The sequence below is a fragment of the Propithecus coquereli genome, unplaced genomic scaffold, assembly GCF_000956105.1.
Source record: "Propithecus coquereli isolate 6110/MARCELLA unplaced genomic scaffold, Pcoq_1.0 Scaffold12, whole genome shotgun sequence".
In the NCBI taxonomy this organism is placed as follows: Eukaryota; Metazoa; Chordata; class Mammalia; order Primates; family Indriidae; genus Propithecus; species Propithecus coquereli.
Genome location: NW_012136080.1, coordinates 7044811 through 7067373, shown reverse-complemented (window position 1 = coordinate 7067373; position 22563 = coordinate 7044811). Strand labels below are relative to the sequence as shown.

Below are 22563 nucleotides of genomic sequence, written 5' to 3'. Positions count from 1 at the left end.
TTGCAGTAGAATCTGGTGCTTGTCAGGGCATTTGGTGAGAATTGTATGTAGTCAGAATTATCTAAATCACCTACAAGTACTGTTTACATGGTTTTGTGTATATAGAGTTGGCTTGCATTTAGGGGCCATTTTGTATAAAAAGCGCATATGATTAAAGTTTAGACTCAGTCATCACTGTGAGATGCCTTTGATAAAAAGATAAAGGAAGTAAGACCAGATGGGCAAAATGAGCAGCAAAGATTCATTGAGTGGAATGCTAGGCTAGTTTGATATCCTGAAATATTTATATTATGTTTCCTTTTTTTGCAGAGCATGTTATAAGTTAAACCTGCCTGTGTTGACTCCCCTATACATCTTGGGCAACTGATTACCAAATGAATTGTTACCATAACTAATTTTAATTTTGCATTATTTATGATTTTAAATGTTTATTATTGCCCAGATGTTATAAAAGAGTAAAGCTAATTCTAATTAGCATGAAGATGCTCATGCTTAAGAACGAAGGTTGTTGAGGTTAGATACCTATCTCCCATTGAATCATGTAGAAAGAACTGAGGTAAGTTCACTATTGCAGTTTTTATTTTTTAAAGTAGTAATCGGAGACATTAAAGACATTACAATTTAGTTTGTATAGTCTTTTTTAAATTGCTCTATAACTCAGTGTTCTAGTGGTAACAACACTTTGAAGAAATTGAGAGTTTAATATATGGCTATTGGGTTATATAGCATTGTGAAAAAGTGAATTGCCAAGATACTAGTGTTGGGTAAATTCCTGGTTTACATAAAAATCCATCAAAACAATGTTCAAGATTTTAAAGGTCTAAAAATTAATAGTGTGGGATTTTTCATTGTCTCTACTTTATAATTATTAAAACTTCTTATTTTGTATCTCTCTACCTTTAACTGAAATAAAATGTTTATACTTATGAAAACCATATGTTTAACTTAGAGAAATGATTTATTAAAAGATTTCATCTGTGTTCCATCTAAAAGAGGAGATTATTTGCATGAAAATACATGCTTCAACAAAAATGTCTTTTATATTCAGGGTAGTAGTAGATTATTACACTGAGATTTCACTTTCGTTAATATTTAGGGCTTTCAAATTTTAGCTTATTTTAGGTAGATTAATCTGACTAGTTTTCTGCGACCCTTTAAAGAAAAAAGTCCAAAGCATAAGAGCTATATTATAAACACAAGATTTGAACCTCTTGTGTTAAAGATCTTATACAGGATGCAAACAAAACCTAATCCCTGCTCTCAAATCTGTTAGAGGAGATCTGTATATGAACAATTAAATATATTGTAGTGTTGAATTCTATAATAGAGCTCCAAACACAGTGCTACCAATGTATAAGTAAGGGAAAGATTAATTTTGACTAGACCAATATAGAACTTATTTGAATAATTGATACTTTAACTTTGGACCTTATAGAAGAAGCTTTAAAACACAGACTAAAAAGTAACAATTATTGAGTGGTTACTATGTACCTGATGTTTACATTTTTTAATCTTCCCAATAGTCGAATAAAGTACAAATACTATTTCCTTCCTACAGCTGGGGAAAGAAGCCTAAGACTTACAGATCTTGTAGGTTCACAAGCCTTTTTTCCGGAGCTGTGATTCAGCTGCTCTGCTCCTTTCCATCTTGGAGCAGCAGGCTATAATTAAAGCACACACACAGAGGGACTAGATCAGACCTATATTTTAGAGGGAGAGAAAACAATCCAGGCCTTTCTGAGGTTCTGAACACAAAAGTGAGACAGAGTTGGAATGGGAAAAATTGGTCAGTTGCTAAAGGAAGAAGATAGAGAATGACTCAAGTTTCTAATTTCAGCACATGGACAGATGCTCAGAGAAATTCGGAGAAGGTAAGTTTTGATACAAAGTAAAATTGTCCAGAATGTCCACATCTGGAATCAGTGTGGTGGTATAGTAAATGAGATCACCCAGAAAAATCAGAAGTTAAATGTTAACTAAAGATGTTAACAACTGATCTGGGGGAAATCTTTAGAAACTTTTTCTAAATTCTTATAACAGGTAAATACAAAGAATGACAACATGAGATAGAAAACAGGGAGGTTCGGGGGAAGGGGAAGAAGCCAAGTGGACAGGGAATTCCCAGAAGAAAGTAAAATGCCAGATGTAGCAGAGATAAAGAAGGCTGCAGTGACAGGAACAGGGATAGGGGATTACTTTAACCTAGAAATTTGAAAAGAAAGAACAAAGGGACTGTCTCAGTCCCTTTCTGGGTAGGAAACAAGCAAGTGATAGGTTGATGGGAAAAGGGGATTGAGACAGGAAAGGAGATTATAAAGTTCTAATGCCTAAATAAGGATATAGCACTATACCTTGGTTGTCTAGGCCTTGTCTTTTTTCAAAGACAAGGGAGGAAGCAGGTGTGCCTGGCTTCTGGCCAGGGCTTGGCTTTCCACCTTGTTGGAATGGCTGCCCAGCAGGTTGCTACCCTTTATGAGAAATAAAGCTGTCCTTTTTCCAAAGTATAAACCTTGTTAATTTTTTTTTTTAGTTTACAAATGGCGACTGTTAAGGGACCCATGGAGACACCCTGCCCCTGCTCCGTTTTCCCCAGCATGATTGGAGGTTGATACACTAACGTCTGTGTGAGGCCACTGATAGCTCAGTTATCCTTCCTGACCTCGCTGGAAGAAACTCCGGTAAGCTCCCCCGGATCCAAGACCTCCCGCTTTTAGGACAAAGATCTCAGAGACTTTATTTCTCTCCACCCCTGCTCTTCATTTCTCCTGCGTTCGGTTCCCTCCATTTCGGACCCCAGAGGGAATGTCTTTGTAGGTCCCAGGTTTGGTAGGGACCTGGTTGGATTCAGCTGCTCCATAAGGGTTTATGAGAACACTCATGTTTTCGCACTTGGGGAAGATTCTCTCATAAATGTTAAGTGCAACAAAAAAAGAAAAAGACGAAAGAAAGCCCAGTGTTACAAAATTCCATCCCACTTCTCATTCTCTGCAGGAAGTGCTTGGAGATAAATTTTTAGTCATTAATGAAATGTTCTTTTGTGGCTTCCATTTATGAAAGACAAATGTAATGTACAACACTATAAGTAATAAACTGTTTGAGCCAGAAATTGACCACACAGATTCTGAACATTGAACTGTGTAAGAACTTTAAACCATCCCAGTTTGGGCTATTTGCCAGGTGATGTTTTTCTAAGGGGGGGGGCGGGGAAGCAAAGCCTCAGTTGGAGGGATTTTTGCTAACCGTAAATCAAGAAAATCTCAGTGTCTTTACTAGAGGTAGAGGTCATGGTGTATAGGGAGATCTTAAGAGAACTGAATGGACCCTGAAGGTGACTAGTAGAATTAAACATACTGTTTCATCTAGAAAAGTTAAATTCGTTTTACTAACTACTAGGTAAAATATTTATATTTGATATTGCAAAAGGTTATCATTTCTGGAACTATTCTAATCCTCATGATTGGCCAGCCATGCATGCACTTTTTCCCACAGTATGCTTTAATATGAAATGCACAGATTAACAGGTCCCCGAAAGAAAGCATCCAATATGTCATCTGATTCTCAATCATTTGCATCACCTGGGGAGCTTTTAAAAGTCCAGTGCCCAAGCATACATCAAATCAGTCTCTCGGGATGAGACCAGACAGCAGTCCTCAAACTTCCTAGGAGACTGCAATGTGCAGCTGAGGTTGAGAACCACTCCTCCAGCTGGCTGCCTTACCGGTATTTCCCCACTCCTGTGTCTCATTGCCCAGCTTCAGTAGCAGCAAAAGTAGAATTCTAATCCAAACCTTGGCAATTGGGGCTTAAATTATTAGGATTCAGGACCTTAATTGAAAATGAGAACAGTGACCTCTGCACTCCGTGCTCTTCCTTTACAGCAAGAGGGTTGCCTAGAATAGGACATTTAAGCAACACTGGGATTTCTTATTTGAAGTCACAGGAAATTTTCTTCTTAAGCTGTTTTTATTACACTCAAGGTATTAAGACAAGTACAAAATAATCTTGTGATTAGGATACTGTATCAATCAGTCAAAAAAAAATTACTATTGTATGAAGAGATTTACAAATGACTTAAATATACAAGCTGTGACAGAACAATTTGAAATGGGAAGGGGTTGGTATTTTTCTTGTAGAAATGCTAAATTTTTTTAACAAAACAGGACAAATAAAATACAGTGTTCTAAATATGCATAACCATGAAAACATTAAAGAAAAGTAGTCTTAACACTATTAGCATAACAGACTCCATTGCTTATATTTAACAGCCTTTGCCAGCACATGCCTACTTCCCTTTCCTAGCTTTAAGGAACTGTTTCCTCTAAGGAATACTAGTGCAGCATAACCCTTAAATAATTTCGTTTATTTTTAAAGTTACAACCTACAGAGAAATTAACACCTTGTCAATCTAATAAAATTGCAACCATTCTTCACATGCACTTCTCATAGAATAAATCCCCCTGGCTGGCAGGATAAGGTTTATGCTACAGAACCTTCTTTGCCACAGCCACAAATTCCCTTCTATGATATTTCCCTGCTACCCTCATTCCCCCCACCCCCATCCCTACACCAGCATTCACCTTTCCCACCCCAAAAAGTGCAGTTCATGGTAACCTTTCTAGAAAATGGATGTCCCAGCATAACACTTTCTAAAAGCCCCTCTGAACACCAGAGGTGATGAAAGTGAATTGTGTTCTTGGATTTTTTTTTCTTTAAGCCTTCAAAAAGGTGTGCTCTGAATACTTAAGATTTTGTTTTGTGTGTGTGGCCATTTTTTATTTCATTAAGATACCCTGGGATATAATGGAGAGAACAGCTCCATTTTCCCCAAACTGAGGGTGAGAAAAGGGAAGGAGAAGCAAGCTGTTGCCCCCACTCCGGCTTAGCTTCCCAGCCCTCTTCCTGGCTCCGGTTCTTTCATAGGAACTAGTTATTGCTTCCATAACGCCGTTACACAGAGTGTTCCACAAGGCTGTGAACCTGGTCACAGTCCACCTGCAACAACTCCTCTGCTCTGAAAAACAAACCAGCCTAAGAGATCTTACCAAGAAGAAAAATCTTCAGCCCTCCAGGTCACTGAAACCTCTTTAGTGCGGTTTAGAGTAAACGCTTAAGATTTGGCATATATTAAATGATTATTGGCACAATGTTCTCCAGTTTCATGTATAAATATTGATACGCATGTGGCCAGGGCCCTGGATGGATCAGCCAATCTGCACCATTTTTATGTCAGCAATAATCCTGTCTCTTCCCTTTGAGCACTGGAGGGAAAGCTGCTTCATCCGGTTCTCCAAGGCCTGGCTCTCAGGGGAAATGCTGCTTTGGCTCTTACTGCTGCCACCACTGCCACTGCCGTTGCTGAGACCCCGGTTGTTGTTGGCTTTGTCGCTCGTTTTATTCTCTGCCCCTTCTGCCCTATCTCCTATAGAAATACAAAGATCATCAAAAGTCAGTATTGACAATTCAGATTCACTTGGGCCCAAGCCAACTCAGCCCTTTAGAATTCCCAGTGTTGCCCACCATGCATATCCGAGAGAGTTCTCCAGCACATAATTAATCACCTATTGCTTTCATTCCTTATGGTGTTTTATATATTCCTTATCTTTAGAGATGAAGTTTGTCATACTCATTTTATTGCTGGGGAGACAAAACTCTTTAGTATGTGTTTGCCAAGGGGTCTGTTCTGATGAGAGACACAGCACCTAAGCTCTACTTTATAGAAGCTGAGTAGAGCCAGGAGCCCCCAGAACAGCACTTGGAAACAGCCTCAGTGATTAACACCAGTAGCACGTATACAGAGACCTTGCAAAGGTAGAGAACAGTACAAACATCAGGCTGCAAAAGCAGTGTGTCGTCTGGGACGGGGTGAGAGGACTGCAACTCACCTCGTTCTACCTCACATTCAGGGGAGGAGGCCCCACTGCATTCACTCCGAGGGCCCAACACTGGGAATATCATCCCAAACTCTGACAGGGATACAGGGCTGGGCAGATCCAGGCTTCCAGGCCTCACAACTGCAGGGAACTGGTCAGGTATCTCAGACGGGCTCGTTGGTCCTGAACTAAAGCTGGACACAGACTGGGTTTCTGAGTCATCTTCAGACACAAAGTTGCTACAGGTGTCATCTTCAAAGGCCTCCGAGGCCACTAGGATAAAAGAGAACACCAGTCACATGGAGTCTGACAGTTACCTCGCTCCTCAGACACCTCCAAAAGTGCCTGCTGCCATAAGGCAGCTGGACACAGCATGGGGACTGCAGAATTTCTGCCATTGTGGACACCTGATAAAGGTATGTGGATGTCCCAAGCCTGAAGGGAAGTAGCTTGCAGCTGGATCCCATTGATATTCTGTGCATTAAAATAACCTTACAACTCCTGCCTAGAAATCAGTGTCACTAGGCACTGCCTAAAGATGAAGATGAATTCAGCCATAGATCAGGACCTCGTCACCTCATTCCCCCCAACAGATTCACATATGCACAGGAAGGTTTCTGTAGTGTAGTGGTTATCACATTTGCCTGACAACGTGCAGAGGAAAAGGTGCTGGCCCTCTGTAATGTATCCCAAACAAAGCCAGTCGGACTGATGGGCTGCTTTTTTCCAAGGCAATAGAAGCAAAAGCTGCTGGAAGAAACAGCCCTGCTGTTCGAAGTATCTCTTGGGACCTTTGTTACCTTCCAAGTAACTTCTGATCTCAAAAAACACACTCGAAACCTACCTAGATCACTATTTGTTGCAAAAGAACAAAAGTCCTTTACAATGGTCTGTAGCTTGGTGCCTTACTTATTTTGTGGACCTGAATATTCCCAAGGTTTCAAAACCTCTTCAGCCTTTGGTGATTTCCCCTCAGCCTGCACACAATACCACTTCTTATTACATCTTTCCTACTCCCCTTTCCTCCTCCCTCATCTTTATAAACAGTCTTATAGCATTCCATAGAAGATTGTTACAAATGATAAGTTCTGTAATGTTGGGGACAGAATTCAGATCCTAACTGCACTACTTGCTGTATGTCCTTGGGGTCAAGTTACTCATCTCTGAGCTTCATGATCCTATCCACACAGGGTTTACAAGATGATATATAATAAAGTAATTCACACATAGTTGTTGCTTAATTATAGTTTCCTTTTCCTTGGACCTGGCACCTAAACATTGGATAGAATTAAAGAACTCCTAAGGAAGGAGCCTGGGAAAGAGCCAACAGGGATTATTTCACAGAAAAGGAAAAGGAAATATGCCAAGATAGTGTTGTAGGAGTTTTCTTGATTAATGTAACAGAAGTGAAACCTCTTACCAGTTTTCCAGGGGGTGGTGGCCCTGGGAAAAAAGGTCTCTGTGGTCAGACACCAGTGAGAGCCACCAGATGCCGAGCGCTTACTGGGTGCTAGGCATAGTTGCTTCATATGATCCTAACCACCATTCTACAAAAGAGATAGTATATAGTAGGTACTACCATTATACAGGTGAAAAAATAAAATGAAATATAAAGTTAAGACCTTGCCCATGCCATGTATTAGTAATGATGTGAAAGGCTAGATTTGAGTCAATCTGATTCCAAAATCCCTAATTCTTAGATAACTCTTCTCAGAGGCTTGAACATTCCCATGTGTACCTTTGACTCTCTAACATTTCCCAAAATTATTTGACCACAGAATCCTGACTTTGATGAACACAGTGTTCCATAAAACATAGGAAGTCACCAGAAATAGCCCTCAGGCCTGCCTAACTCTCTGAGATCCTTCAGTGATGGCCAGAGGGTGGGGACGCTGGGCCAAGGTAGCCCTGGAAGCAGATCACACAAGCGGTATGATCTCCCCACTTGCCCACAGAAGCCCCGACTCACCAGAAACGGTATCCGGCTCAGGCTTGCTCCCTGACAGGTCCTCCACAGATGTGCTACTGCCCTCGGCCCCAACGCCGCAGCCCCGAGGTCCCATGGCACTGGAGCGCCGCCGTTCGTGGATCTCATCCGAGATCATCTCCAGGTTCTTCAGGGCCGTCTTGTACTCGCCTTTTGCCAGGGTCAGTTTTGCCTGCAGGTCATCGACGGTCTTCTTCAGTTGCTGGTCAAAACAGGAGACTCAGTAAGTAAAGACTGCCCCTGCTGGCCTTGAAATGCTTTTTGAATGTTAGGTTCAAGTACATTTTCTGCTCATCATTCTGCTTCAAAGAATTTCCCAAGCCATGACTGAGGACCTGATTGCTCTTAGCATAGCTATCCATTCACCAGACATAAAACCAGCCACTACCACCCCCCCCAACTCCCATCCAGGTGACAAGCTCTAATATCCAGAAACTCTCACTGGTGGAATAAACCCCATCGGAACAAAAATGGGCAAACGCCTCAAAGTCCCACAGTCTAGCCATTTGGTCCCCAGTACAGTGGTTCTCAAACTTGAGCTTGCATCAGAATCCCCTGGAGTGCCTGTTAAAACTCGGATTGCTGGATTTTAACCCCAGAGCTGTGAGTAAGTCTAGGGTGGGGCCTGGGGATTTGCATTTCTATCAAGTTTTCCAGGTGATGCAGATGCTGCTGGTCCCAGGAGCAGGCTGTGAGATCACTGGACTCTAGGACAATACAAAAGCCAAACAGCAGCATTGGAGAGGTTCAGAGACCACTGAAGACCCAAGCAAGACCATTTTAAAGTCTGCAAACTCAATAAAGAATGTCTCTCTCCACTGTCCCCTTGTAGCAAATGGGCCATTTGAAAACCTGCTACCACAGAAAAGTGGAGCTTTGAGTGCAGAAAAATCCTATCAGCAAACAAAGCCCAGGCCACACATACCTCAAGCTGCACATAGTACTTTGCCTTGAGTTCAAAATAAGGCCTGCAAAAGACAGGAAGGAAAGCCATGAGTAACATGATACAATGACCATACAACAAACTCCACGAGATGAATCAGAGGCATTAGCCACAGCTGGCCAGGTCATCCTTCCAGGATTTAATAAAACTCTGCCCAGGACATGAGGTGAAGGTGATGCTCCCAGCTCTGGGGCCTGACTGACACAGACACCAAACAGAGCAGCTGAGCTCACCTAGGGCTGTGCTGACAAGAGGCCTGTCTCCAGACACGGGGAACCCATGCATGCACACACGTATCCTGGGGACACTGCACCCTCTCACTTGCCTCTCTGGGGAGGCTGTTCAGGGTCATGCAGGGTGTGCCCAGCAATGAAGGCAGCCGGGTCGCTTTCTGACAATGAGGAGCAGATAAGGCTGGTGAAGGGGATGCTCAAACCCCTCTCTGCTGAGGTCGACTAGGAAGAGCAGCACCATTCCCCTCACTGAGCTCAGCAGGGCTACCACTATGAGGGGGTCTCAGGTTGGTTCTCCGGACTGGAGGCATTAGACTTGGCAGACCCAGCCACATCACGGGCAAGAGAGAGGACAAGAAATGCCAACATCCTACCAGTGCCCTGGGTTCTGGGTCACCCAGAAAAGCCTGGCTCTCTGGAGGAACTTGGGTTTCTGAGCATTAAGAGTAATCCAATGCTTTATTTGTGAGCTGTACACCCTCCATAAAGCTCCCGAATCCTGCATCTTGAGGATCCAGATGGATGACAAGGACATTGAGGGACCGCCATTGATGGATATGGAAGATCTGAGACGGGAAAGAACGGGGTGTGCAGGCTCTCGTGACCCAAAGCAGTGGCCATCAGCCTGCTCAGGTGTGGAGAGAGTGACTGGGCATGGGAGAGCAAAGGGAAGGTGTCCAGGCAAAAGGAACATGAGCACCCACACCAAGGATGGAGAATAGGAAGCACAGTGTGACCAAAGTGAGGGTTGGAGAGGCAGGGTGGCCATGGAGGAGGCCTGGAAGCCAGTCCATGGAATGCACAGATTGACATTTTATCCTGTAAGCAGACAGGAGCAACCCACTTTGAGATTTGTCCCTACACTCTCCTTGAGTACAAAAAGGTTGGCAGAGTACAGTCGGAGGATTCATTTTCTTAAACAGGTTAATTCATGAGCAGTGTGTGTGATATGTGTGCAGGGGGTTTAGGGACTTTTGAGAAAAGACCCACCACATTGATACCAAAAGAAACAGCATCAAAGGCTGCTCCTCCAGCTTCCATGGGTGTTGCCGTGCAGTTGGTGCCTGTGCTTGCCCAGGGCAGACATAGGTCCTACAGCAACCCTCCCCTCCTCCCCCCATCAAAAAAATTGCCATATACACATATATCTAGAATTGGCTTCAACAGGTCAGCCCTGACACACACACCAAAAACCAAGTCAAAACAAAAATGCACCAATTAAGTGCAGTAGCAAATGATTAGATGTTATTCTGCATGTGTGCGTACACATGTATGTGGAAGGGAGCAGGCAGGAATAGAAGACAAGCCCAGGGGAAGGTGCCAGGGTAGTACGGACCAGAGGAGGATGAAATTCTTCGCAGATCCTTTTCCCACTGCACTGGCACCTTCCCCTCTCCTGGAGGAGGGCTGGCCATCTGCCAAGTTTCCAGCTCACCAGCCGGGGCTGGCATCCACTGCCCCAAGGACAGGCATTCAGTAGCCCTGAACACACATTCTGCTCTGAGTCTGTCTTTGGCTGTTGGGTCTAGGCCATCCCAGTCCTACTCCTTTTGCATAGAGGCCCAACAATTGGGAATGAATTAGGGGGCTTATCCCCAAGAGACACAGTTGTGTTTGCTCACCAGGATCATTATCATGTAAAAATATATAGGGTGATAATGAGAAAAGATTGAAAAAAACTATTAAAACCAGTCTTACAGCATTTCATCAGCTCTTGATCCACAGGGAACATGTATACTTTGAACACAGCTAATCTGCCCTGTGCTGACAGGTAAACAGGGACAGGTCTGTCAGCCACAGAGCCAAGGGTACAACCTGAGTTTCCCAGATCCCAGCCAATGGGCCATTTAACAGTTTGCTTTTGGCTGGGCACGGTGACTCACACCCGTAATCCTAGCACTCTGGGAGGCCAAGGCAGGAGGATCACTTGAGCTTGGGAGTTCGAGACCAGCCTGAGCAAGAGCAAGACCCTGCCTCTACTAAAAATAGAAAAAATTAGCTGGGCGTGGTGGTGTGCGCCCGTAGTCCCAGCTACTCGGGAAGCTGAGGCAGGAGGATCCCTTGACCCCAGGAGTTTGAGGTTGCTGTGAGCTAGGCCGATACCACAGCACTCTACCCAAGGTGACTGAGAGAGACTCTGTCTCAAAAAAAAAAAAAACAGTTTGCTTTCAAAATTCCTGCTTCTGCATTTCCCAAGTCAGTCATATCTGGAGCAGCCCACCCCTCACCATCCTCTGCCTCTGGGGAGGTTGGAGAACCTGGGCAGAGGGCTCCGGTGAGGCCGCAGGGTCTATGTTAAAGGCTTGCACAGGCTGGTGCTTAAGTGTGTGACACACAAAAGGTTGAGAAGATGGGGCAGCGGAGGATAACCACATGGCCACAGGGAGGGCTGCACCCAGACTTACTTGGACTTGTTGATGGCCCTCTTGAGTTTCTTCTCCAGCTGTCGCATGCGGCCCATAGCAGCATTGTACCTGGCCGCTGTCTCCTTATGCACCAGCTCGCTCCTTGTCTTGGTCTGCTCCGCCTCCATGACCTTGAAACAATAGCAGAGATCAGCCCAGAACAGCTCTTGGTTGGGGATATTACTTATATCATTTTTTTAGAAAATATTTTTTGAGGGCTGGGCGTGGTGGCTCACACCTATAATCCTAGCAATCTGGGAGGCTGAGGTGGGAGGATCGCTCAAGGTCAGGAGTTCGAGACCAGCCTGAGCAAGATCAAGACCCCGTCTCTACTAAAAATAGAAATTAGCCGGGCATGGTGGCGCATGCCTGTAGTCCCAGCTACTCGGGAGGCTGAGGCAGAAGGATTGCTTGAGCCCAGGAGTTTGAGGTTTGATTTTCTATGAGTATGTGTTTTTTTTAATTCTTTTGAGAATCCAATATTCTCAAGAATTATTATAACATCTTATTGGTTCCCTCCTTAATGAGTTAAATAAAATCTTTGACACAAGAACATCTTATATTTGTATTACAGTTATGTACCGTTTAAGAAGTTCAATGCATATCTTTTAACAAAGGCATCGATGCTTGGGATAGTTTTTAAAACAGAATAAAAACAAAGAGAAGAAAATTAAGAGGAAACAGCTCAGCGGGCATGAGGTGACGTGCTTGCCAAAATGACTTCTCAAGCAAGACCAAAGGGCTGGGAGAATCCTTTTCTTTTTGCTTCTGTCATTTCACAAGGAAACAAAATGCACCAAAAAATATCTCATCCTTGACATTTGGGGAAACAGCAGTAACTCCTCAGTCACGTCTTAAATCTTAAGCTTTAAGGATTTACTGGTGTTACCTTATGAAAACTTGAAACCCCAAGCTTATCAGACAAAGACAACATATTGAGGATGATTTGTCCCATTACAAAAGGATCCAATGCAAGGTTCACATTTAAGAAGTTGCCTGAATGCATTTTAAATAGACTCTAATTCATAAAAGCTGTAATTGGAGGCTCCTCTACACAAAGAGTCGGTCCTCTGAAAGAAACAGGGTTCTTAGCAGCTGCACTCGGGCCCCCGCGTTCTCTCTCAGCCCCTAGGCTGCAAAGTCTTTCTAAAACGAAACACTGCGAAAGCTCCATGCACTTGGCAAGACTGAGGAGGTGGCCAGGACACCACTATGCCCTGCCTGCTTGACCCGTATCAGGCCATGTCACCACATCCTAGCCCAATCCACCCCTGCTCACATGGACATAACAACCTCCAGCTCTTGGAAGAGGCCCCCCTCCCCCACCCCCCCCCACACACATTCAGCTTCCCACCTCAAGGGAGAAGGCCACCAAGCATTTGGCCTTGGCGACGTCTCCTAGGTAACCAAGGAGCTCTTCCACCTGCAGCCTAGAAATAGGCATAGTTGGGGGGGAAAGGGGGAGGGCAAGGGAGGAGTGAGGCAGCACAGGGACAGGAGTGGCAGACGGAACCACCCACCTCCCAGGAGCCCCAGAGCAGCCAGGTCCCTGAAGGCCGAGGGAGCATGGGCCCAGCCCTGGCTCCTGCGCATGGCAGCCCCCTGAAAATATCGGTAGCACCTTTCTGCCTGGGTACCGCTGGGTACTGAACAGGTGTGCCAGCCTGGCTGAGCACAGCCTCCTCGCTGGGTCCCACGCCAGAAGAATGACCTGACCTGACCCGACCAGCAGACGTTGACCAGCTTTCCACCCTCAGTTACACTCAGGACATTCCTTCCCAACACCACAGAACTAAGATCAGGGTCCTCCTCTGCCCAGGGAAGGCTGTGTCACGGTCCCCTCAGAACTTTGACCAGCTCCTTGCTGATTCTTACTGCATCCCTGGGCCAGTGGGTCCCAAGAAGGTGCTTCTCACCACTGTGGGGAAGGGGGGTGGTATGAGCCCACCAACATCAAGGGGGCTGCCCTGAGCAGCTCCACCCCTGCCCCCCCAGCTCGCACCCACTGCAGGAGCAGGAGGAGGGGCTGACTCCACGCCCTGTCCTCTCCAGCAGCCACCTGCCACCAGCTCGCAAGCAGTTGCTGCCTCTCCTCTTCCGAGTCAAGTTACCCTCTTCCTCTTCCTGAGCTCTTTCAGCAGCCATCGGAAAAGCCACTCCTCCCTCCTCTCCCTGAGGATAAAAAGCCAACACCTTCCCACCGGGGCAGAGCAGGGCCCTGGGCCCTGTGCCCTCAGGAGGCCACTCCACTGCACGCTGTGTGTGTTTGCCAGAGCCCTCCTCAAGCCTAGCACCACGCAGAGAACTGCTCCCTTGTCCCTCTCTGAGCTAGTATATGTGGCCTAACAGATCACACCACGACTCCTGACCTCTCCTAGTATTACTGGCTTCAGGCATGGCTCCCAAGGTGGCTGCCCAGTGTCCCCACAGGAAGTCTGACGGAAAGGGGAGGGGCCCCATAGATGGCCTCGGGCAAGTAACTTGGTGACACCAGTCTTCTTCTTCGGTGCCTAGAGGGATCATATGTCCCAAACCACTGACATTTCTTCAAGATAGTCCCTTAGGTAACACTTTCTTTGGAAGAAGAGGAAGATGAAGCTCCCTTCTAAAGAAACAAGCTTCCCAGAGTATCCAGAAGTCAGACAAGGCAGGGGCATTAGGCCCTTCATCAAGCAGCTGTCAGCAGCTGAACATGCCAGGCCCGTAGGCTTTGGGAGTGGTCAGCATGAGCCCCACTGGGCAAATGCTAAATGCAGAGAGATCACAGCTCCCTGATGCTGTTTCAAAGCCAAATGCATGAGTGTCTGTCCCACAGGAAGAACTACATTCTGTATCATCCACATTCAGAGAGCACCTATAGTCTGAGTTTCTGAATGATGCAGGGACATGAGGGGAAAGCTTTGCCAAAGGCTTTGCCTCCTGCTGGTGTCAGTTTTGAACTCATCAGTTCAATGAGAACCATTTCCAACCTATGCTACTGTGAAAGAATCTGGGAAGCAATGCCAGCCCCAGGGTGGAACTCCTGGCCTGTGACCCAGAACACCTGACTAATTTACAGAAGCTGCCCCCATGATCGAGAAAACCAAATGACTGGGCCCTTCCTTTCAGTGGCCAGGGAGGGCACTTATCAGCTGACCCTGCTAGGCCCCTACGAAGTCCTACATGACCTCAGGAGTCCAGAGCCATTTTGTGCAGCCCCACAGGTTGTGCACTGCACAACTCCACAAGGCGCTATTCCCAAAGACTGTTGCGTGAATGGTGCCTTGAGTTGTGCGATGTGGAGCTCCTGGGGACACCACTCCTTGAGAGGCCGCCCACCACCCACTAAGGCTCCAGGACTTAAAAAAAAGATATCCAAAGCAGAAACATGTTTTGTTCATCTTTAAAGAACAGATTAAATGATTTTTGAAATGATTTCTTATAGGCTGATAAGGATCTCTAGTTGGGGCGGAGGGAGGGCAAAAAGGAAGGATAGCTTCACCTTTCCTTTTGTCTTGGAAAAAGCACTCTACTTTTTTTGTCCTTTTCCTACCAGGCTTTGGCTTGTAAATTTCCAAGATTTCCAACTTCCCCTTCCACTTCTCATGAGATGACCCAGAAAAGCCGTTCGCAGTCCACACCCCCACTAGGGGGCAGGAGGCTCAAGACCATGCCGCCTGGCCAGAAGAGCCTCAGGCCTCAGGGAGAGGTGGTATAAAGTCAGCACAGATTTGACCCAAGTCATTTGTGTGTCAGGCTTTCTATTTAAGGAAGCACAAGGTCATCTTTAATTATGACATCCCCCAGGACTTGAGCCGCTGTGACAGGTGACATTGAAAAGGGAGGTTGCTACCAGCATTAACTCCTAAATTTTCTATCTCAGCCCACAGGCAGACTCTCAAGGGAGTCACCAAGACCCCTTGCAGGCCCCAGCCCCACATCACCCCTCGGTCCGGGCCCTTAGTTGGAGCTGCTGATGCCAAGCAGCTCTACCTGTCACTGGGTGACTGTCATCCCTGAGCATGGCTTAGTACCAGACCCAGCCAAAAAACCACATGCAGATGACAACCTGTGATTTTTAGGGTGTTTTTAGGCAACCTACCTGGGAGTCAAGTCTGCTACCTCTGCTTGAGGGGAGCCGCCACCCACGCATGTACACAGACACAGACACTCCCCCTCAACGGGCGCACACCCGGCTATGACTCATACCCTCTGGGTGGCGTGATTCAGCATCTCCTGCCAGGCCGAGTCGAACTGCCGCTTGTCATCCTCCAGCAGCCGCTGCTCGGCCAGGGAGATGGTCTCCTTGGCAGCACGGAGCACCTCTGTGGCCCTCTGGAAGTCCTGAGTGGCTTTCTGAGCTTCCAGTTGAGCCTGCAAGAGAAAGACCCCTCATGAGGCCTCAGGAAATGGCAGGAGCTGCGCATGGCCCATAGTACCTTTCACAAATGAGCGTTCCAAGGCCTGGGACCTGCTCATGTCTGTCTCTCCACCTCAGAAAAGGCCTGGCCCCTGTAGGTCCTCGTAAATGCCAGATGGGGCACTGGATCAGTGCGTGAACAACTCTCACAGTCCAGAACCCAGTGGGTTAGATAAACATGTCCGCCCTCGGTCAGGATCGGACGCCACACCAGCCCCTCATGGGACTGGGACGTCATGTGGCCTTTCTCAGAAGTCCCAGGGGTCCAACAGCTTCATCCTCCAGAAAGGAACTGAGGCTGGGAGTACAGAGCCTTCCCCAAGACCACAAAGCTGGTTAGGAGCAGAGCTGTGACCCGACTCCAGGCAACGTGAGTCCCAGCCCAGCACTGTGAGGCTGCCAGACAGGCCCCGCTCACTCACAGGCACTGACACCGGCACCGGGCCACGTACGGCACCAGGCAGGCAAAGGGAGGGACGTGATTCCAACAGTCCCTGCTCTCAAGGAGTGTCAAGCAGGAGACTCAACACGAATTTAGCTCATCACGTGTCTAGAGCTGCCACCAGCCATGTGTGGCTACTGAGCATTTGAAATATGACTAATCCAAATAAAGTGTAAAACACCCCTAATTTTAAAGACTTAGTACAAAAAAAAAGTTAAATATCGATAATTTTTATATCAATTACATGATGAAATGACATTTTAGATATACTGGATTAAATAAAATATATTTAACTGCACCTGTGTTTTTACTTTTTTACCGTGACTATTAGAAAATTCTGTAGATGACTCACATTCACCACCCCCACCCCAAGAGTGTGCCACATGGTTGCAGTTGTGTGACTGCACCAGAAATCAGCAATAAGGCCGGGCGCGGTGGCCCACGCCTGTGATCCTAGCACTTTGGGAGGCAGGAGGATCACTTGAGGCCAAGACTTTGAGACAGCCTGAGCCACTCAGTGAGACCCCACCTCTATAACAGATAGAAAAATTAGTCGGGCATGGTAGCATGTGCCTGTAGTTCCAGCTACTCAGGCAGGAGGATCACTTGAGCCCGGGAGTTTGAGGTTGCTGTGAGCTATGATGATGCCACTGCACTCTAGCCTGGGCTGCAGAGCAAGACCCTGTCTCAAAAAGAAAAACAAGAAAGAAAGAAATCGGCAACAACACACCACGGTCGGCACGCTCTACAGGCTCACCTTGAATATCCCCCCAGAGCACAAACCAGTCACTGCCAAAAGCTGACTTAGGGATCTGGCCGACCAAGGGCAGCATTCCACCTGCCCACGCGTGGTCAGCCAGATCCAGACCTCGGTTACAGAGCCCTGGGATACCCCTGGGGGCAGGCCCTGGGACTCGGAAGGAGAGGGGAACAACAGGGACCCCACCCTTCCGCACAGCAATTCTCACGTGACTTAAAGGAAGCCTTCAGAAACCACAGGGCTGAGGACACTTTGTAAAGAAGGTTAGTAAGGGCCGGGCACGGTGGCTCACGCCTGTAATCCTAGCACTCTGGGAGGCAGAGGCGGGTGGATTGTTTGAGCTCAGGAGTTCGAGACCAGCCTGAGCAAGAGCGAGACCCCGTCTCTACTAAAAAAAATAGAAAGAAATTGGCCAAACAACTAAAAATAGAAAAAAAAAAAAAATTAGCTGGGCATGGTGGTGCATGCCTGTAGTCCCAGCTACTCGGGAGGCTGAGGCAGGAGGATCGCTTGAACCCAGGAGTTTGAGGTTGCTGTGAGCTAGGCTGACGCCACGGCACTCACTCTAGCCAGGGCAACAGAGTGAGACTCTTGTCTCAAAAAAAAAAAAAGAAGGTTAATAGGGAGGGGGAAGAAATCAGGAACTTAGAGCACATCCACCCCCAGAGCAAAGAACAGCTTTGAGACCTCACAGTTACCACCACTCAGTGGCCATGTCCCGTATACCAGGCCCAGACCCAACCCTCCCTCCGGGAGATGACAATCTGATCGTGGAGCTAACTGGGCATGGAGAGGACATTCAGACGTCTGTAACACGGTGCTGTATGTGAAAATGCCACAGCAGGGAGGGTAATTACTTCCAGTAGAGAGGACCAAGGAAGGCTCCTTGAAGGAGAACTGAGGACAGGGCTGATTGGAAAATGCAGGGTGCTGGTGGGTCATGAGGAAGCATTTGAGACTCTGAAGACATATTAGGAAACACAGTACCTTCAGGAAATTTGACAAAGCCTTGGATCAAATTATTAAAACGGAATTAAAAGTGGAAGCCTTGAATGAATGCCAGGCTAAGCCTCCAACCAAAGTGGCCCAGGGACCTGCCTACTGCCACCCACCCAGGGCATGGCCCTGGTCCACTCAGGTGTGGCTCAGCTACACGAGGACAGGGACGCCTACCTGCTGCAGAGCTGACCACCCATTCACTAAGAAGTACAAAAAGAAAATCAATGTCTTGGGGCCATCCCCGCCAACTCCTGATGCAAAAGAGAAGGTAAAAGCCTCAAGCCCCTGTGAAGAGCCGGCCCCACAGATCGTTCATTAAGGAAATTCCTGGCTAACCTCCCATAGGCAAGGACATGCAAACTGTACCTCCATCTAGCACCTAAAACTAATGCCTACCCCATTCCACACTAAGAATGAATTACAAGTTTATCTTACAGCTAACAGAACTGGAGACAAGACAGAATCAGACATTCTTCCACCTACCCTAGAACATCTACATAACTGATGCTTCCTTGATTCCCTTATTTTATATCAAATGTAGATTTCTTGGGCCTCCTAAGAATATAACCACTTTGCCTCATCCTCTGCCGCTCCCCTGTTCCTTCTCTCCGTATCTCTGCATGACTTTAATGTGCTGAAGGTTCCAACTTCCCTTTCGGAAAAACACCCACAGCTTGTCTGTGGTTCGTGTTCTTCCTAGGTGGATCCTAGGAAAATTGGAAAGTCCTTGGCTTGATAAACCTCCACTGACTGAGATTTTTGCCTCATTTACTTGATCGACAGAAGGAAGGAGACAGTACAACGTACCCTCAGCAGCACAACTCACCCCTCCCCACCCCGCGCCTGCAGCGCATCTGCGGTTCTTTCCCGTGAGGACAACGCTCCAGTCCGCCTGCCCAGCAGGTACAGGGACAGAGTGGCAGCACGGGACCTGCTACTTTAAAAGTTGCCCCACCCTCCACCCACAGGTAGCCTCTTCTACCTCCAGGCTTCAGACCAACTCCAGGGGACAATAATGAATCCCACAGGATCCTAGCATCCAGAATAGGATTTGTATTTGTCTTTAAGAAATCTTAGTATTTCAATGCATCAACATTTCAGGGTCTCCCTGCTTGAATTCCGGACCTATTCTTTCTTCAAGAAAGATGCTCTCATGAGGACCTTCTGGAAGGTGGCTGGTGTAACACGGGCCCAGCAACTCTTCACACCCTCACCCACGCATCGGATGAGTTCCAAATAACGGAACCAGATCTCTGCAAAGAGGGGAAAGAGGAAGCCCACGGGAAGCAGCCTTTGAGAAGAACATGCCCTCCATCAAAGTCCTGGTAAGTTTCTGAAGTTTCCACAAGATTCCTTCTCTCCTGTAAGCGGCGTCAGAAACATGTTGCCTTGTCGTATCACAGGTCCAACTAACGTGAGTGTTCATTCCACACTTAACCCAGGGACACCAGATGTCATCTCTCCATCATTCGTCTACATATTCATTCACTCGAGTGTCGCACACCTGTTCTGCACCATCTATTCTCTCCATCTCTCTTGGTCTCAGGTTGAAGCAAGGTGCCAGCTAAACACGCTACTCCCTGGCCCTCACCACAGCCAGTGCCCCTGTTACTAAGCGCCAGCTAATGAGAGGTAAATGGACACGGAGTGAGACTTCTAAGAGGGCTCCCGTTATGGTTTGAATGTTTACATCCCCCCAAAATTTACATATTGCTGCCCTAACCTCCAACGTGACTGCATTAGGAGGTGGGGTCTTTGGGAACTAGGATTAGACGAAGTCATGAGGGTGGGACTCTCACAAGGGGATGTGTGACCTTGTAAGGTCTCTCCCTCTCTCCATTCACATGCGCCAAGCACACACCATGTGAGCACACACTGAGAAGGCAGCCGTCCAGAAGCCAGGAGAATCCTCAGCAGACACTGAACCTGCGGGCACCTTGATCTTGGACTTCCCAGCCTCCAGAACTGTGAGCAATAAACATCTGCTGTTGAAGCCACCCATTCTATGGTATTTTGATAGGGCAGTCTGGGTAGACTAAGAACAGATACTGGTAGCAAGAAGTGGGGTGCTGCTGTACCAAATGCCTAAAAATGTGGACGCAGCTTCGGAACTGGGTAATGGGTAGAGGCTACAGTTTTGAGCTACATGCTAGAGATCACGTTTCATAAAACATTTTCCGAAGCTACATACACGAGGAAGGACCAGGCAGGAGCACACGAGGAAAGGAAGGATCCTATTGTACCCCCACTAGAAGGATATAGTCCCTTCAACAATTATTAAGTATAATACCTCCAGAGGCCAAGCTCTGGCAGGGAGGGGGCCCACACCTAAACAAGGGACGACAGACACGTCCCTTACAAACTCTAATACGAGACAGACCATGGCAAGTGATGGAGGTGGAAAGTGCAATGGGAATGCAGGGAGGGGAGAAAGCTTTATTTGTCAGATGCCTCAGAGGAGGAGGGTGCCAGGTATCAGGCTGGGCCATGCAGATGCAGGCGGCACCGAAGAGTTTGCACACATATCTGGGGAGAGTTTGGTGCCAAGATTGCCTCCAGTGTCATCATAGGACACATGACCTCCAAAGTCAGAAGCCAATTCAGCAATCGCAGAGAGCACCAGCTACCTGGTTCTCACGATCATGGGAAAGATGACGCCTAGAAATCTTTGGCACCACTGATAACATTTACCTTCAAATCCTAACAAAGGACCCAGGCCTGAGTATTAATGCACTATTTGCATAAGGGTGCTACACCCACAGGCTCCATAATGTGCACAGGCCACGCCGTGGTTCACTCACAATGGAGAAACCCAGCAAGCAAACGGAAGAGGGGAGGCCCTGCTTGTAACAGTACCGATGTGGAAAACGTTAGTTTGGTTTGAGGTGTAAGATGCAAGACGGGAAGAGTTTTAAATATCCTCATGACTCATGGACGCTAACAGCTTTCATGGAAATAGCCCCATGGAGAGAATTTTAAGAGGCTGCTCATGAATGAATTTGATAAATGACTTTCATCAGACACTGGCCTGTGCTAGCTGTGACTATGAAGCACGCAGATGCACGTGGGTGTTCCACAAAGTGTCATCGGCTAACGGGGGCGGGCAGAGAGGCTGCGGCCATGCCGCTCTGACTCGACACCCACTCAAGCCCACAGCTGCTCTCAGGAAGGAACAAGCGCATCTGGACATCTGAAAAGGTACAAGACAGAAGGAAGTTTCAAGACCACCCAGTTCAAGCCCTTCATTTTTCAAAGGGCCCAAAATAGGTGATGTCACACAGCCACTTAGTGGCCTGCCAGAGCCAGAAAACCAGAGTCTGGGGCTATTTCCGCTCTACCATGCAGTGGCTGCCCCCCCAGGGTAACTCTGGCATTAACGTAATTATTGGACACCTGGACAGTCTGCCTGTCGGCAACGCATGACAAAAAGGGCTGCTGAAGCACCAAGGAAAAGAGAGGAACTCAGAATGTACCCGGGACTGCCACCTCCCACCTGTGGCTCCTGTCCTGATGCCTCGTGCCGCTCTCACTGACACAACAGCCAGTTAGCGCCAGAAACAGGACAGGAGGGTGCCCAAAGCCACGCTCTAGCAGGTGGCGGCTCCAAGTCAGGAAGAGTGCCCGCAAGACTAATCTAGTACCCAACTCCCAGCAAATCCGTAAGTCTGGATACAGATGATTACAAACAAGAAAACAATCATAGCAGTTATTATTTTAGCATTTATTCTGTGCCAGATAATGGATGTCTATAAGGTGTTCTGCATACACTACCTCATTTAAATCTCAAAATAACCCTAGGAGGTCAGTCCAATTACCATCCCTACTTTATAAAGGAGACCAAGGCTCAGAAAGGTTAAATAACTTGCCCAAGATTACGGTGCTACCAAGGATGGAGTCAAGATTCAAGCCTGGCCCAGAGCCTTTATTCCAAACTTCTATTAAATGTCACCTGCTGGGGCTGCAAACTCCTGGCAAAGAAGCCCCAGGCAAGTTAAGCCCGGCCCTACTTCACGCTAGCCAAGGCCACGGTGGCCACTGCCACATGGATCAGGATGGGTGGGGAGGTTTGCAGAGAGCATGAGTGAGGAGCCGAGAGGAAGGCCCGCTGCCATGAGAGCCAAGCTGGTCCACAGCCAGGGCAGCGTGTGTATGTGTGTGTGTGCATGTACGTGCGTGTACACACAGCAAGTCTAGAGAAGCTGGTCCCTAACGCCCTGTGCTTCTCTGAGCTCAACTTCTACACCCTACTGCACTTCCTCACCTGCTGAGGAACCACCTGGATCCCACTCACAGAGAAGCCAGGAGGAGGGATAAGACAGGAAGCACCAGGCAGTCAACATTTCTCCATCTTCCAAAAGCTTGCACGCACTCAAGGGCCGGCCCTCCCTCCACCTGCTTCCCAGCTTCCTTGAAACCCGAAGGGATTCCCTGAGGTTACTTAGAAATGAGTGGCCCAATGGGCACACAGCCCCAGCACTTGGCCACAGCAACGATGGAGCAGTAAGAGGCTCCCGGAAACCCCCCC

At 47.4% G+C, this 22563-nt stretch overlaps 1 protein-coding gene across 1 annotated transcript in view; it reads right to left on the bottom strand.

The window, feature by feature from the left end:
• Positions 1-3949: 3949 nt before the first annotated feature.
• Positions 3950-22563, bottom strand: part of SH3BP5 (SH3-domain binding protein 5 (BTK-associated)) — a 75502-nt gene continuing 56888 nt past the window's right edge. The window contains exons 4-9 of the mRNA XM_012664482.1: positions 15627-15791; positions 11439-11569; positions 8783-8825; positions 7840-8059; positions 5883-6143; positions 3950-5419 (exon numbers count right to left, since the gene is read on the bottom strand). Of these exons, the coding sequence (XP_012519936.1) occupies positions 5202-5419; positions 5883-6143; positions 7840-8059; positions 8783-8825; positions 11439-11569; positions 15627-15791 (1038 nt within the window). The 3' untranslated portion in view covers positions 3950-5201. The remainder of the gene's footprint in view (positions 5420-5882; positions 6144-7839; positions 8060-8782; positions 8826-11438; positions 11570-15626; positions 15792-22563) is intronic.